General features: G+C 37.7%; 1 protein-coding gene across 3 annotated transcripts in view; it reads right to left on the bottom strand.

Annotated features, from left to right (window-relative positions):
* Nucleotides 1-15,619, bottom strand: part of SLC13A1 (solute carrier family 13 member 1) — a 110,746-nt gene that overhangs the window by 49,120 nt on the left and 46,007 nt on the right. For 2 of the 3 annotated variants that reach the window (XM_020966356.2, XM_020966359.2), the window contains exons 3-7: nucleotides 13,409-13,537; nucleotides 6,528-6,664; nucleotides 3,644-3,855; nucleotides 1,803-1,860; nucleotides 1,672-1,720 (exon numbers count right to left, since the gene is read on the bottom strand). In XM_020966356.2, coding sequence (XP_020822015.1) covers nucleotides 1,672-1,720; nucleotides 1,803-1,860; nucleotides 3,644-3,855; nucleotides 6,528-6,664; nucleotides 13,409-13,537 — 585 coding nt within the window. The remainder of the gene's footprint in view (nucleotides 1-1,671; nucleotides 1,721-1,802; nucleotides 1,861-3,643; nucleotides 3,856-6,527; nucleotides 6,665-13,408; nucleotides 13,538-15,619) is intronic. The other variant, XM_020966357.2, reaches the window with a different exon arrangement.

Below are 15,619 nucleotides of genomic sequence, written 5' to 3'. Positions count from 1 at the left end.
TGTATATGCATACTATATATAGTGTGCATATGTATACATACATACATACATATATACACATATGCATATATAGTCATACACATATGCACATAAATTAATGCAAAATGTAGCATGCCTTATTTATTTTTCAACCCCTCCCTAATTACATGAGCTACTAAAGAATTTTAAAGTTTCTTAGCTGAAAACTTTGAAGACCTCTTCGCCCTCTGCTCTTTTCTTGCTCCACATGGTTATTAAATTCTGTCACTTCTCCCTTTGTAGTGTTTCCCACATCCTTCATCATTTCCCATCTCGCAGCCCTAAGGCTTGTTCAAAATTTTCTCAGCTTGCACCTGACCCATTGCAGTAGCTTTCAACTCATCTTCCTTTTCTGCTCTCTCCTTTTCAAAAATGTAGCTCCTTCCCTAGTTGCCAAATTTAAGCTATAAGAACAATATATGAAAAGAATTTCTAATTCAACCTTTTGTAGACCATCTAGATGTCTGAAAAAAGTTTATAAAAATTATTGAAATTGGGTAAGTGGTATCTCAGTGCCCAGGACACTTCTTTAAAACTAAATTGCAGAGAAGGTGCCAATTTGCATTGATGGAGAATGTGTCTCACATGGAGCTCCCTACGCTGATGAAATCTCAGGTCCATTTTTTAAAGTGGTAAAACCCTGCAGTATTAAATGATTTTATATATATGTAGTTGTTAATTTTTTCATACTATTTAGATAGCTTTTAGATTCAAAAAAAGTTCAGTTTAAACAACTTTGGGTACAAAAGTTTTCAGTTTATCTTTTCTTTATAACAGAAGGGGAAAAAACTGTTGTTCTTTAAGATTTCTGTAAGCAACAATTTTTCCCCTCACCACATTGACTTATATAGTAAAGCATTATAGTGTGGAAGAAACTAATATCCCCCTACTCCTACTACTAATACCATGGTTACCATAGCTCTATTTCTATGCAGTATTATTTTTCAGTGGTCTTAGAATATATTGTTTCCTGAGAAAGCTAGTGGAGTTTTTTATTATTATATATAGCATACTGATTTATTTTGAGAACTGAATTTGCTGGGATAAATTCCTAGGTTTTCTTTCTTCCGTTCTTCAATATCTAAAGATATTTTAAGCAATTCTTCCATCTTCTATTTGACAGTAGGTACTTCTTTAAACCTAGATATACTCTTATTATATCATAAATAAAACTCTCTAGTAACTATAGAAACATTTTCCTTCATTAGACCCATAATTAGGACTTATAACCTGCAATGAAGATTAACAACATCCTCCACCCTCAAAACAGGAAAGAAGTGAATGAAAGCTTAATTAAAATGAGACTGCTTAACAAGCAAAATCTCAGTTAAAAAAAAAAAGAAAAAGAAAATGCTGGTCATGGACTTACTACTGTATTTCTTTTTTAGATTCTCATTGCCATCATTATGATGCTGCTGGGTGTGTAAAAGACTAATGAAATTTTTTTTCTGAGGCAGAAAAAAATGTTTCTGGCTGGGAATTTTAAAAAATTTACTTTTAGGGCTTCATGGAGCCTTGAGACACCAGCCTGACTTAGGGAAGAAAAACAACTCAATTTGCTATGTGGGTTTAGAAATACACACCCAAGTACCTGCCTACCTAGCATATTGACTTCACACAACTTTGTTTAGAAAAGAATCAAATTTAATGTACCTTTTCCGACTCCATCTTGCCTGACATTTTCCTTGCATCATTACTGTATCTGAAAAAATAAATTGGTATAGGTCATAATTTTATTAAAATATGATTTGAAAAATATGAATCAAAGAATTTCTATTATTTACCCTGAAACTGGAGTGTCTTTCTCTTTCAGGTCATTTTTTTCAGAGCAGCTATCATCTTCTACAAGATATTAATTGAAAGAAAGATAAATTAAATAAAGTAGGCATCTGTGAGGGAAGGAGGGGTTGTAGAGAGGCTTGAGAAAGGAGGATTGATAGGAGAATGAAAATAAACTTTATTTGGCAACAAAATCATTTTATCCAGCAATTTAATAAAGCAATCAACTTCTATAAACATAAATTTCCCTCCATATTTTCCTTGGTTTGGGGGAGGAGGCAGATACAAATGGCAGTAAGGACATCCCATCGTTCAGAAGCAACCATGGTAATGGCTGGCACTGCATGCAAAAAGATTATAAGACTCTACATAGCATACTAGTAAGTTTAACTTGGGGCAGGGGAAGAAGTGTGAGGGAAGGACAATGGAGAAGATCTGCAGATGAAGAGAGAGCATTCCATTGGAAGAATGGGTGGTAGTTTTAAGAGTCAAGCTGTCTTGCACCTATCACGGCAATTGTTCCTAATAATTGTCCTTTCCTACACCTGGAACGCCCCTGCTTTAACTTTTGTTTGCTGAATTCTACTGATCATTTAAAGCCTAACTCTAATGCCACTTCTTCTTCTCTGTCTCTCTCTCTCTCTCTGTCTCTCTCTCTCTCTCTCTCTCTCTCTCTCTCTCTCTCTCTTTTAGGCAATTGGGGTTACTAGTGTCACACAGCTAGTAAATGTCAAGTGTTTGGTCTGTCTCTCTCTGTCTCTGTCTGTCTGTCTGTCTCCTCTCTCTCTCTCTCTCTCTCTCTCTCTCTCTCTCTCTCTCTCTTCTCTCTCTCTCTCTCTCTCTCTTTTAGGCAATTGGGGTTACTAGTGTCACACAGCTAGTAAATGTCAAGTGTTTGGTCTGAGGCCAGATTTGAACTCAGGTCCTCCTGACTTCAGGGCCAGTGCTCTATCAACTGCACCACCTAGCTGCCCCTTCTAATGCCACTTCTTTTATGTGACCTTTCCTGCTTCCCCAAGTTAATAATGACCTTACCTTTCACTCTCCATCTAGCACTTTATTTTGCTGCTCTTTAATGCAGTTACCATATAATGCATATTGTAGTTCCTGACTTTCTTACCTTATACACTCATGAAAGCAGGGGAAATGTTTTATCTAAACTTTATATTTCCCCCAGTGCCTAGCATGATGCTTTGCACACACTAGGCATTTAATAAAGCATTTATGAATGCATACTGAATGAAGCAGTAAGGTACAATGAAAAGAATTCTGAATTTGGAGTCCCAAGACCTGAGTTCCAATCTCTACTCTGCTGTTGCTACCTGCGTAACCTTGGATAAGTTGCTTAACTTCTCTAAGATTCAATATCCTCATTTGTAAAATGAGAGGTTGAAATAGATGAGCTCTAGGGTCCCATGTAATTCTAAATGTGTTGACCTGATCCTGAATAAGAAGATCTTATTTTCATATAGCAATTTACAAAAGTACTTTCTTCACAAGTTTCTAAAGTAGTGAAAGTAACAATAGACCCATCTCAGAGAAGAAGAAACAAAGGCTGAGACACTAAATGACTTCTGCAGATTCCCACTAATAGTAAATGCCAGAGCCAAGATCTGAATCTGTCTCCTGATTGAATATTCTTTCAACTACATATACTATAATTATTTCTATGGCATAAATAAAAGCATTGATTGGCAGTAGAATCTCTTGTAAATATAGTATTATTCCTTTTGTATAAATAAGAGTGAATGTAGAAAGTTTGAAGTGACACAGTCCAATGATAGCTTAACTGGGAATGCACCCCAGAATTCCTGAGTTTAAGGTACCTTGCCCTATTAGATCTTACTGTGGCTATATTGAAACTTGATACCATCAATTTCCAATCCGTGGTTGGTAGGTCCACTGAAATTAGTCATCTGTGTGGCCTCAATCTCTGCTTCAGCACTGATGATCTGCTGAGCTACAGCCTCTACGATGGGCATCACCATGGCAGCAGTGGAGGTGTTGCTAAGCCACATAGACAAGAAGGCAGTGCTGATCATGAATCCCAACGTAAGCCTGAAATGAAAGGGCCTTTAGTCTGTTATTGTTCCATCAGGATTGGTTAGCCAGATATTATTTCATTATAAGGAACACTGGATGTGCATTGAAAAGTAGCCTTTCAAAATCACAAAGCGTTAGCATTCTACCAAGATAGGGAATTGAGAATCCAGTCAAAGCTGTGCAGAAACCAAAGCAATTCATAGCACAATGTCACAAGGATCCCTGTCCTAGCAGAGCTCAGAAATGTCATTGCTTTTCAGTGCCCCATGAATCTGGGGCAGAGAGGCATGCTTCATCAAATTACATATGTATCCGAACACAGACCATCCCTACCCCTAGTTAGTACTGCCCATGACAACAAACAAGTCAACTTGTGAATTGGGGAAGCTGATCATTCTGGTCCATTGCTTGTTGCTGCTCATCCTTTCTGAAGAGGACCAATGACATCATGGGGTGATGTCTTGACTCACTAATGAATTGGATTTAAGTGAGTCAGGGTTGCACAGTCATCAGCCTCACTCTCTCTTCCAGAGTCATCGAAGTCCAGTGGCAAGACAAAAGTCAAGATGACTGGCAATGGCCTGGGATGCAGTGGATGACCTTGGCATCTTCAATGTCCCTTACTTAGAGTAATTAAAACAGAAAGTGAACTCAAAGACCATCAAGCCAAGATCTCTCATTTTATAGGTGCAAGAACAGAGTGCCAGAGAGATGAAAAGACTTGTCCATGGTCACACAGGAGAAGGTAGCAGAGTGCGGGGGTGGGGTGTGTGTGTGTGATGTGAACTCAGGTTATCTGCTTCCAAATCTACTTTTCTATCTGCCATACTTCACTGCTTCTCATTCTTTCTCTTTACCTTGTGGGCATTCCTCTGCTTATTAAAACCTCTAACAAGAATGGACAAGGAAAGGGAGGATCTGGGAAAACAAATCAATTGTTGTTTGTTAACAATTCTGACACAAAGTTTGATAGTGGGAAAGGATTTATGATCAAAAAGTAATTTTGGAGTTGTCTATATTATTCTTGTTCTCCCAGTTCTCCCTTACAATGGATAGTCAAGAAGGTCCTATTCTACTTCCTCAATAGTTTTCCGCCTTCCTTTAAAACATTGTTACACACATTTCTTTAGAATGTTCTATATAGATTTTAATAATAAAATAACACACACATACATACCTAGCCAAGATCTAACCTCTCACAAGGTAGGCTGACCCCAAAAAAATCATTTGGAAGCACAACTTTGCATAATCTTAGGAAATTGTCTAAATGGCTTACAAATTCATGCACATGAAGTAGCCATGCCCTCTTGGATGTGCTGATTACCACACTTGGTACATAATAGTCTGGCTAGATGAAAAAAATTTTTTTAATACAAAATGATACTTCACAATGAAAATGTAAGCCAAAAAATATTAGTGCATTTTACCCATGATTCTGGCAAGCCATTAATGGACCCTTCAGCAAATGGCATTGAAGAGGAGCAATAGTTCTAGTTAAAATTCTTGGTAGTAGAAAAAACCCTACAATTAAGTACTTCTCAGCCACATAGCTAATGGGGCTCCCTCTTGCAATCAATTAAAACATCTCTGAGTTAGGGTGGGACAAGGAAAAGGGACACTGGTAACAACTCCTTTTTTCTCAGTGGTGTTTCACCTGTCCTTTGAGCCACTCCCATTTTCATAGCAACACAAGAAATCCTCTCAAGAGTATTTCCTTTTGATGGGGAAAATTTCCATTTGAAAAAAACAACCATTTTTAAAATTTCAGGGAACAGAACTGACACAAAGTATTTTTCCTTTGAAGAGCACCAATAAAACACATGAACCGCAAATGATCCCCTTTGAGCTTTTTTTAGAGAAGTTACTTTGCTTCATAATTGATAGCACACCAGTGGATGCCTAACCTAAAATGGATTTTTGCATCAAATTCAATATGATTTTATGACATTAAAATAAAGAATGGGACTGGCTAAAGAATATCTTAGAGCATAAAGGTATTCCTCCTATGCCTTTGAGATTAGAAGCTCTGCTTTCCTTGTAACCATGACCTTACCAAGGTATGGACTGTGTTTGTCTATGACTTGCTAATTCAATGAAGGAAAAATAAATAAATTAGCCCATTCAGTGAAGAAAAAATGTATTATTTCACGTTCTGCAGATGCGACTGGTTAACCAAGGGTTTCACTTTTCACCTTGGCTTTAAAAAAGGGAAATTTTGACCTAAGATTTATTTAACCACTGTTGATCTCTTCTGTTTCTTTTGGCATGATAGCCTAACTAAGCATGATCAGGGACATTCAGTGTTATACCTGCCATGAATACACTATAACCAGTCCATAAACAAGGTCTACTTGGAAGCAAATTTGAAGGATATCAATCTTGTTTGCTGTGGTTCAGTACTTTTCTCAGATGTGGTTTTCAATGAGAAAGAAAAGGTGAGATAGAGGTGGGCATTTATCCCAACTCCTCTATAATTAGAACTGCAGTGAAAGGAAAAAAGTTCTCTCTCTTGTAGCTCAAATGTATCACATATCAGTTTCATTTCAGCAGAGGGAAAGAAAAACGGTCAGGAATTATACTGTGACACAAACAATTCTCTGGTTCTACATTACTTTATAGGCTTATTTGTTTTGCACAAAATGTTCTGTTCAAAATATAGACCGGGGAATAGCAAATGGAGGACTTACCATGCAGGGTTCACACCCACCATCATCACCATTCTTAAAGCTATTCTCTTGTGTAAATTCCATTTTTCTATTGATGTTGCCAAACAGATGACTCCAATTAGCAGTAAGTGAAAATCTTTGAAATAAGCAGATGCCACCTGAAATTACAATTAAGTCTATTATTAGTGTTATCATTTTCTTTGACAATAGCTGTATTTAAAAACTCAGTTCAAGAGTGAGTTTTGCATCCCATTTTGTGTAATGTTGGAGAGCTTTGTTTTCTCTTTTTACTTTTCACAGTAATTTTGTTTAATTAGATAGACTGCCATCACGAGGATCAAATGTCATCACATTGTATAATAAGAGAAAGCTCGCTCACCTCTTTACCTTGACCTTAATTACAAAACCTTTTGGTTTGATTGGGGCAGAATGGGTATGTGTTTTCATTTTAAAAAATATTGAGTTTGTTCAAAGAGACAATATGGTACAGAGGAAAGAATACTAAACTAGCAATTAAAAAACTTGGCTTCCACCTCTGTCATCAACTAGTGTGACTTTTGGCAAGTCATTCCTGTTATGTAATTTCCCAATCTTTGAAATAGCTAGAGTGTTTAGGAGTTAGTAAGATGGGTTTAAATCCCACTTCAGATACTAACTGTGTGACTTTGGTTAAGTGACTTAACCTCAGTTTCCTTAAATGTCCCACACCTCCTTCCACCAACCTGTCCAGTCTTTTTATATCCTATACCTCTTCTCCCTGTAATCTGTGATCCAATGATACTGGCCCACTGTTCTTTGAACAAGGCACTCCAGATTCTGAACATTTTCACTGGCTCTCCCCTTTGCCTGGATTGCTCATCTTCCTTAGTTCTACCTCCTGGTTTCCTTCAAGTCACAGCTAAAATACAACCTTCTACAACAGGCCTTTCTCTGTCATCCTTAATTTTATGGCCTTCCCTATTTCTAAGGTATTTTTGTGTGTAGAGTCGTCTGCATGTTGTCTTTCTTATCAGATTGTGAATCCCTTGAGAGCAGGGACTGTCTTTGTATCCCCAGCCTACTCTTAGTACTCAGTAAATACTTATGGACTAATTGATTTGGCATAGATAGATTCCTTAAAACTGTAATATTATGACACCTTCTATCAGAGCTAACTTCAGAGGTAGGCAGATTGGGCAACACCAATAGAGGTGATTTATGAGCATGCTCTGCTGGAGACGGTGTCCCAAATATATCCACTCTCCTGTGACCCTTCTTACCTCTCACACTACCACTGGAGATAGGACAATAACAATTCTTTGGGGATTTGAAAGTTGTTTCTGTTTTAGAATTCTCTATTAAATATAAATATGATTTGGATGTATCACACCTTAAGCTATTATCAACTAATACCTTAGCAAGGTAGCTTATTTATCAGTAAAATGGGTGGGACATGAGAAGACAAGGTTGCGTCAGAGATTCCCAACCTTAGGTCTGTGAACTCTCAATATTTTGATAACTGTATTTCAATATAATTGGTTTCCTATGTAATTTAATGTCTTTTATTTTATTTATTTAAAAACATGATTCTAAGAAGGGGCCCATAGGTTTTCCCACACTGCCCAAGGGTTCCATGATGAAAAAAAAATGTGAAGAACAGTGAGCTCTTCCATCTCTAGAGATCTAGGGATCCACATAAACCTGAAAATGGGTACCACCTTCTTGAGAATAAGAGTTTCAACAAAATGAGCACCACAGCTAGGGGGGAGTTAGACTGGAGTGAGGTTTCAGGAGGGAGAAAAATCTGAAGAGAATTAGGATGACATCAAGCATTGCTCCCACCTCACAATTTTTCAAGAGTTGGCCCTGCCTGGACTACCCTCCCCACCACTATTAGAATCAAACTGATGATATTATATTAAAAAAAAACTTTTGAAAAGTCTAAAGCTGCACAGAAATGCAAGTTATAATTACATCCCAAGACAATGGCTAGCCAAAAAACAAATATTTGGTCTGTTAAAAGCCCTGCTACTAATTTTTCTAGGTAATTAAACCATGCAAATAAGCCTTGGCCCATAGCCCAAGATCCTAACAGGAATCAGGTGCCAGAGATAATGGAGAAATTTAATTTCTTCCACCTTCCATTTCATCCCTTATCATATGGTTTTCATTGCAACCTGAGTCTGTAAAATAAAATTAGCCATAGGCAGAAGCATTTATTTTCTTCACCTAAAAAGTAAAAGAAGACAGTATTCTGGAAAGTACAAGAAGCAAAAGAAGATAGCGTTCTTTTCCAATTTTATATGATGGCTTAAATCAAGGGCCCTTAACCTTTTTAATGCATCATGCATCTCTTTGACAGACTGGTTAAACTTATGGTTTAACCTTCTCAGAATAATGTTTGTAAATGAATAAAATAAAATATATAGATTACAAAGGAAACCATAGGTTGGTGAAAATAAGGATGTGATTTTTTTTTCTTATCCAAGTTCATGGACTCCCTAAAATCTTGGAATCCCAGGTTAGGAACCACCAGCACTTACATTGATAAATATATGACAAATGAAAATTTGACATGCCAAATACAATTTCTAATATTTTTTTAAATCTTTTTTTAAGACTGCCTCCACAAAAGTACTTCAATGCATTTTAATCATTCAAATGTATGATTTTATATACAAAAAATGTTTTCAAAAAAATAAGTCATTCTATAAATGCAAGTTATAATTTCATCATAATAGGGAAGTGACTCTTTTTCTTTGAAGTCTAGGCCAGTGGAATATAAACTCTGGTAGGTTCAAACAAATTGGAAAGGTTTCAAGTATGATTCCAGAAATAGGGAGGTGTTATCTGAATACCTGCCTAGCTAATTGGGTAGAGATAGAACCAGAAGGGTGGCTGCTAGGAGACGAACTTTGGTCCACAGTGACCCATGAAACAAATAAAAGTACAAAATTCCCCTCAATATTGTATGGCCCCTTCTTGTGTGGGATGGCAGAAAAGGGAACTGAAAGTGCTAGTTTAAATAACCTATAAAGATGAATTTAATTGTTGGTAATCTAAATGTGCAATCTTTGTTCAATAACCAACTGAATATATAGCTGGAGGAACTAAATCACATCCATTTGAATATTCTGTCTACAAAAGAAACCAGGAAACACAAGTAAATTGAAGGATGGGTAGCTAGGTAGCTTAGTAGATAGAGTGCTGGCCTTGGAATCAAAAGGCCCCAAGTTCAAATCCTTCTCCAGATACTTACTAGCTATGATACTCTCGGCAAGTCAGTTAACCCTGTTTGCCTCAGTTTCCTCATGTGTAAAATGAGCTGGGGAAGAAAATGGCAAACCACTTCAGTATCTTTGCCAAGAAAAACCAAACTGAGTTCCCAGAGTCAGACATGACTGAAACGATTCAACAACAACAATAAAATTAAAAGAAATATGTTCTCCCCTGCCCCAAAAAATGATGAAATGGAAGTGGAGGAACTAGATCATGTATCCAAAGACATCAAGTAATATCTTCTCTATCTTCTCATGGCACATCGAAACATCTTCTCTCACATTCATGATACACATAAGAGAACTGGCCCATAGGATGGTGATTGCAACTTAGTAATATCTTTTGTAGGCAAATGTTTCTGCCTACAAATGACATTGTGTTTATTGTATTGAGTATGGCAACACTATAAAACCTTCTTAATAGTAGTTGCAGTTGCTCAGCCAAGACTGCCTATGTAAGAATACTAAAGGATCTTACTAAGAGCACAGACAGCACTGGGCCAACTGAAGTGGATAACAAACTTATTGCAGAGATTATAATATTCAATGAAATGAGAAATCCTTGAGTTAGTATTATCAGTACAAACAACTAGAACTGAGGTTATAGACAGAGAGTACATTGGAGGACAAGATCGAACGATGATATTTGGAAAAATTTGTGGTGCAGTATCTTACAACTAGGTATTACAGTGGATAGATTGCCAGGCCAGAGTCAGGAAGACTTGAGTTCAAATCCAGCCTTGTTATATACAAATTCCCTCTACTTGGAGCTATATATCAATTGGAGGTACTAGAGAAACTTCTAGATCCTGGGTTTCTCATCTAAGTAGGGATTAAAGAAAGGAAAAAAACCAAAACTAATAAGGTACCCCCCCAATATACAACTTACCTAATTTTCTCATCCCCTTCCCTTCTACCTGGAAGGGGAGGGTTCCAGGATAGAAATGACCAAAGGATAGAGGAAGGGATAGGGAAGAGAGGTACAATATTCACCTAAAGTAAAATTGAAGGCACAAAAACAAGTACCCCTCCCCAACCCATCCCACAAGACACACATCCAGCACTATGTGAGAGGGTTTGTTAGAAAAGAAAACAAAAAGTCCAGATATACTGAAGAAGAAATGAGAGGCTGCCGATTACAACGCTGAGTTCAGGAAAAACTCCAAAGGTAATGAATTGGAGAGACTATCATCTTGAACTTTGAGCACTCTCTCCCTTGCCTGCTGTAGCTACACTGTTTAGACAGCTGTCATGCCCTGGTTGACTCTCAGAGACTGCAAGGAGACAGATACATACTAGTACCAATGAATTTCATGCTTTTAATGGGATACTGAATCCATTTTCTTCAGACGGGTACCCTTAAATTGTACACCTCTCAGCATGAATCAACTCCTCTCAGCAAGAACAAAATAGAAATACATGCGGAACTTAATTTGCCTTTATCTTGTGAAATGGCAGGTTTCTGGGGAAGAAAAAGGGAAAGGTTTTTCTTCATTTTGAAAAAAATTGTTTTTCCAACACTGTGTAAGACAGAATGCTGCTGAATGGAAATGGCTTGTTAAGAATGCAAGAAGGGGCCGTACCTTTTAGTGACCTGTAGGGAGTGACAAGTAACTGATGTCAATCAGCAAATAAGTGTGTGACTAACATTTCCCCTTGCTGACTAAGATGGCTACAGAGGTACAACTCACTGCTCTTTGTTTTAGGAGTGAATCTAGCTGCAGTGTGGGGCTGGGGGAGTAGATGGGGTGGTTTGAGGACTCATATGGGAAACTTTTCAATGCTTTACATAATCATAATAGAGGAATTAGGTGATTCAGTGCATAGAGGGCCAGGCCTGGAGTCAGGAAGACTTATCTTCCTGAGTTTAAATCTGGCCTCAGACACTTGCTAGCTGTGTGACGCTGGGCAAGTCACTTAGCCCTCTTTGCCTCAGTTTCCTCATCTGTAAAATGGGCTGAAAAAGGACATGGCAAACCAGTCCAGTATCTTTGACAAGAAAATCCTAAATTGGGTCACAGAGAATCATACAAGACTGAAAACAACCCAACAACAATGGATAGGGATGGGATCTTTGATTACTTTACTACAGAGAACTCTTCTACCAAAGCAAGCTGGAAACTTCTCTGCAAATTATAGTTTTAGAGAGTTGTACAGAGCCTGCAGAGGTTAAATAACTTGCCCAAAGTTACCCAGTCAATATGTGTCAGAGGTTGAACTAAGTGTGCCTGGCTCTAAGACTAGCTATCTTGCCACTACATCATGTTGCCTAATAGCTTACAATTATATAGGGATTTACAGGTCATAAATTGCTTTTTGACAGAAATCCTGGAGAGCAAGTAGAACAAATGTACTATTTTTCCATTTCAAGGATGAGGAAACTGTGGTTCAGAGAGGTGAAGCGATTTGCCTGAGGTTACGTAGTGAGTACCTGTGGAGGACTGTGACTTGCCAGAGCTGATTTCTTATTCAATTCTAGCCTCTTTTTTAACTCCATTATTCTATGTCCTACAAATGCTAACAGCAAATAGAGGAAGCAGGAGATGAGAGAAAGCACAGTGGATGGAAAGTAAGGAAATGTCAGTTCTAGCCATGGCGTTTCCATTTATTAGCTGTGATTTAGTTGCATTTATTAGCCATTTGTTAGCCTAGAAAGTCATTTTACTTCTCTAGACCTCAGTTTCCTGTAAAAGGAGTGAGTTGGATTGGATGAGTACTGGTAGTCCAAACCCAATGCCCACCCCTGGGAGATCTACAAGTGTCATGAAGGTACCCAACAAGCACAGTGACCCCTCCCTTTTCAGGATTCTCCATATCTAAAAATCTACTGGAAACTGTTATCACATGCCTATATTAAGTCACACCTGGGAAGTCTCCAAATGAAAACCCTAAAGATGGTCAAAGGCCATGAAGCATGATGAACGTTAAGATCAATGAAGGATAAATGGGATTGGGGAAGGAGGAGGGCCTAGGAATCATTTTGGGATATAAGCAGGAAAGACTGGAAACTTCTAGTCCCATGCTATTATTCATTGGACCTTCCTAGCTGGAGTCTACCTATCTATGACATTACAGCTGGGAATTCAATAAGGCAAATCTAAATAAGATCCCTCATCCTGCTGGCCTGAGGACCGGTAAATGTGTGAAGGAAATAACCCAGGCATACATATACCAAACTTACAGGAGTTTTGTACAATCCAGTTGTGCCAAGCCCAGAGGTAAGCCTCTCTCAGGACCATTGTTGACATCTCTTCCTCCTCCTGCCATAGCCAGAGGTTCTGGCAACCTCCCTGCTTATATCCCAAAATGCTTCCTAGGCTCCCCTCCTTCCCCAATCCCATTTACCCTTCATTGACCTTGACATTGGTTTTGCTTCATGGCCTGTGACCACCCTCAGGGTTTCCATTTGGAGACTTATGAACTACCAGGTGTGACTCACTATAAATCTATGATAAAAGCCTACTGCTTTAAGCATCACCATATGACTCTCCTGTGAAAACCTGTACAACCCAGATTTGCTACAGTGGACAGAGACAACAAACTCCAATGTCCCTTCCAGCTGATACTCTGTGATTACTGAATGTGTGGCATGTGAAAGAACAACATAATTGGGGATGGGGAGGGAGAATTTACATAAGAACTTACATCCTTAGAAGGCATGATTCCAAACAAGGGGAACATTAAGCCAGGCAGCAAAGCTGTTATAGGCAGAGGTAAAGCTTCTGTGATCCAAAAGATGGCTATCACAAAGAGGGTATATGCACATTCTGCTTCCTAGAATAAATAAAGGTAAAAACACAAAGTGAGAATGGAACTGGGGGGGGGGGAAATCATACAAACTATATTACTGGGTTAAGATGCAGACATTTCTAAGACTTTTATGTCTATTTGATTTATGAAAAAGCCATTGCCAGTGTGTTTAAACAGAAATAATTGATAAAAAAAATCAAGGGAGAGAAAAATCTCTAATGATTTCTCCATAAAAGGAAAAAAAAATCATGATCAATTTCCTATATTGATATCAATGTTTATGGTGTATCTGCACTCTCTTTAGCATAGAGTATCCTATTGAAACCTAGAAAATTCAGCCATGGTCAGAGCCAAAGTTAGCCTCTTCACGTATGGTAGCTTATTCTCAACCCTTTAATTTAGTTCTGTTGTTTACTCTGAGTGTGTCTGGGTGGGTTTGTCTTTTTTTAAATGTTTTATTTCTATCATCACATCTCAATTATTTGAATCCCTCTTCACCCAGAATAAACTGTACTTTATGACAAAAACAATAAAACACATGATACAATGTAAATATATCTAATATCTACAGTATTGTCTCATAAGAATAAATGGTTCTTTGTCTCCTTTCCACAAGAAGGGAGACATGTTTTATTTTCCATTGCCTAAGATCTTAGCTGTTTTTTTTTCTTTTTTCTTTATAATTAATTATTTTATTTTTAGTTTTCGACATTCACTTTCATAAGCTTTTGAGTTTTAAATTTCCTCCCCCTCCCTCTCCTCAAGACGGCGTGCAATCTGATATAGGCTCTACGTATACATTCATATAAAACATTTTCACATTAGTCATGTCGTAAAGAAGGATTAAAACCAATGGGAGGAACCACAAGAAAGAACAAAAGAGCAAATAGTATGCTTCGGATCTGCATTCAGACTCCATAGTTCTTTCTCTGCATGTGGACAGGATTTTCCATCATGAGTCTTTTGGAGTTGTCTTAGACCCTTGCATTGCTGAGAAGAGCTAAGCCTATCAAAGTTAATCATCACACAATGTGGCTATTACTGTGTACACTGTTCTCCTGGTTCTGCTTATTTCACTCTACATCAGTTCATACAAGTCTTTCCAGGTTTTTCTGAAGTCCACCTGCTCATCATTTCTTATAGCACAATAGTATTCCATTACATTCATATACCACAAACTTGTTCAGCTATTCCCCATATGTGATGTGGTACCTCAGAGTTGTTTTGATTTGCATTTCTCTCATCAGTAGTGATTTAGAGCATTTTTTTCATATGATTACAGAGAGCTTTAATTTCTTCATCTGAAAACTGCCTTTTCATATCCTTTGACCATTTATCAATTGGGGGATGACTTAGTTGGTTTTTAATTTGCTGATCTTTTCATTTATGTTTTTGCAATTATTGTGTACACGGTTCTCTTGGTTCTGCTCATTTTGTTGTGTATCGGTTCATATAAATCTTTCCGTATTTTCTAAATTCCTCATATTCCTCATTTCTTACTGCTTAATTTTATAAGGCAGATAGGCAGCACAGGGGATAAAATGCTGGCCTTAGAATCAGGAGATGAGTTCAAATACAGCCTCAGATACTTACTAGCTGTGTGGCTAGGCACATAATTGCTCCCTGCCACAGTTTCCTCAACTGTAAAAATAATGACAATAATAGCACCTACCTATTGTGAAGATCAAATGAGATATTTGTAAAATGCTTACATAGTGCCTGGCACACTGTAGGTGCTTAATAAATATTTGTTCTCTCCCCCCATCCCTACATACATATACTGTAGCTTCATCATTACCTTCCCTATCAATGGGCATTCACTTTGTACCCTGTCCTTTGTTACCACAAAGAAGTATTTGGAATTTTATTTCTGCCTTTGACTTGCTTAGAGTTTATGTCCAGTAGTGAGATGGTGAAATAATTAAGTCATTTATTCAAAGTACAAGTCTTATCTATGGTTTCTATTTAAATCTGGGGTTGCTCACAAGCATTAGTGAACCTTCAGTGTTTTTTAAATAGGGTTCTAAGACTGAAATGCTGGACTGTGGTATGATTTTATAAAGTGGCAACCAGTTAGGACTGGTATCAAATCTGAAATGTTGACCT

Source organism: Phascolarctos cinereus, unplaced genomic scaffold (genome assembly GCF_003287225.1).
Source record: "Phascolarctos cinereus isolate Bilbo 61053 unplaced genomic scaffold, phaCin_HiC Scaffold_1;HRSCAF=81, whole genome shotgun sequence".
Classification (NCBI taxonomy): Eukaryota; Metazoa; Chordata; class Mammalia; order Diprotodontia; family Phascolarctidae; genus Phascolarctos; species Phascolarctos cinereus.
The sequence above is the reverse complement of the archived record's forward strand: the minus strand, read 5'-3'. Positions and strand labels throughout refer to the sequence as shown.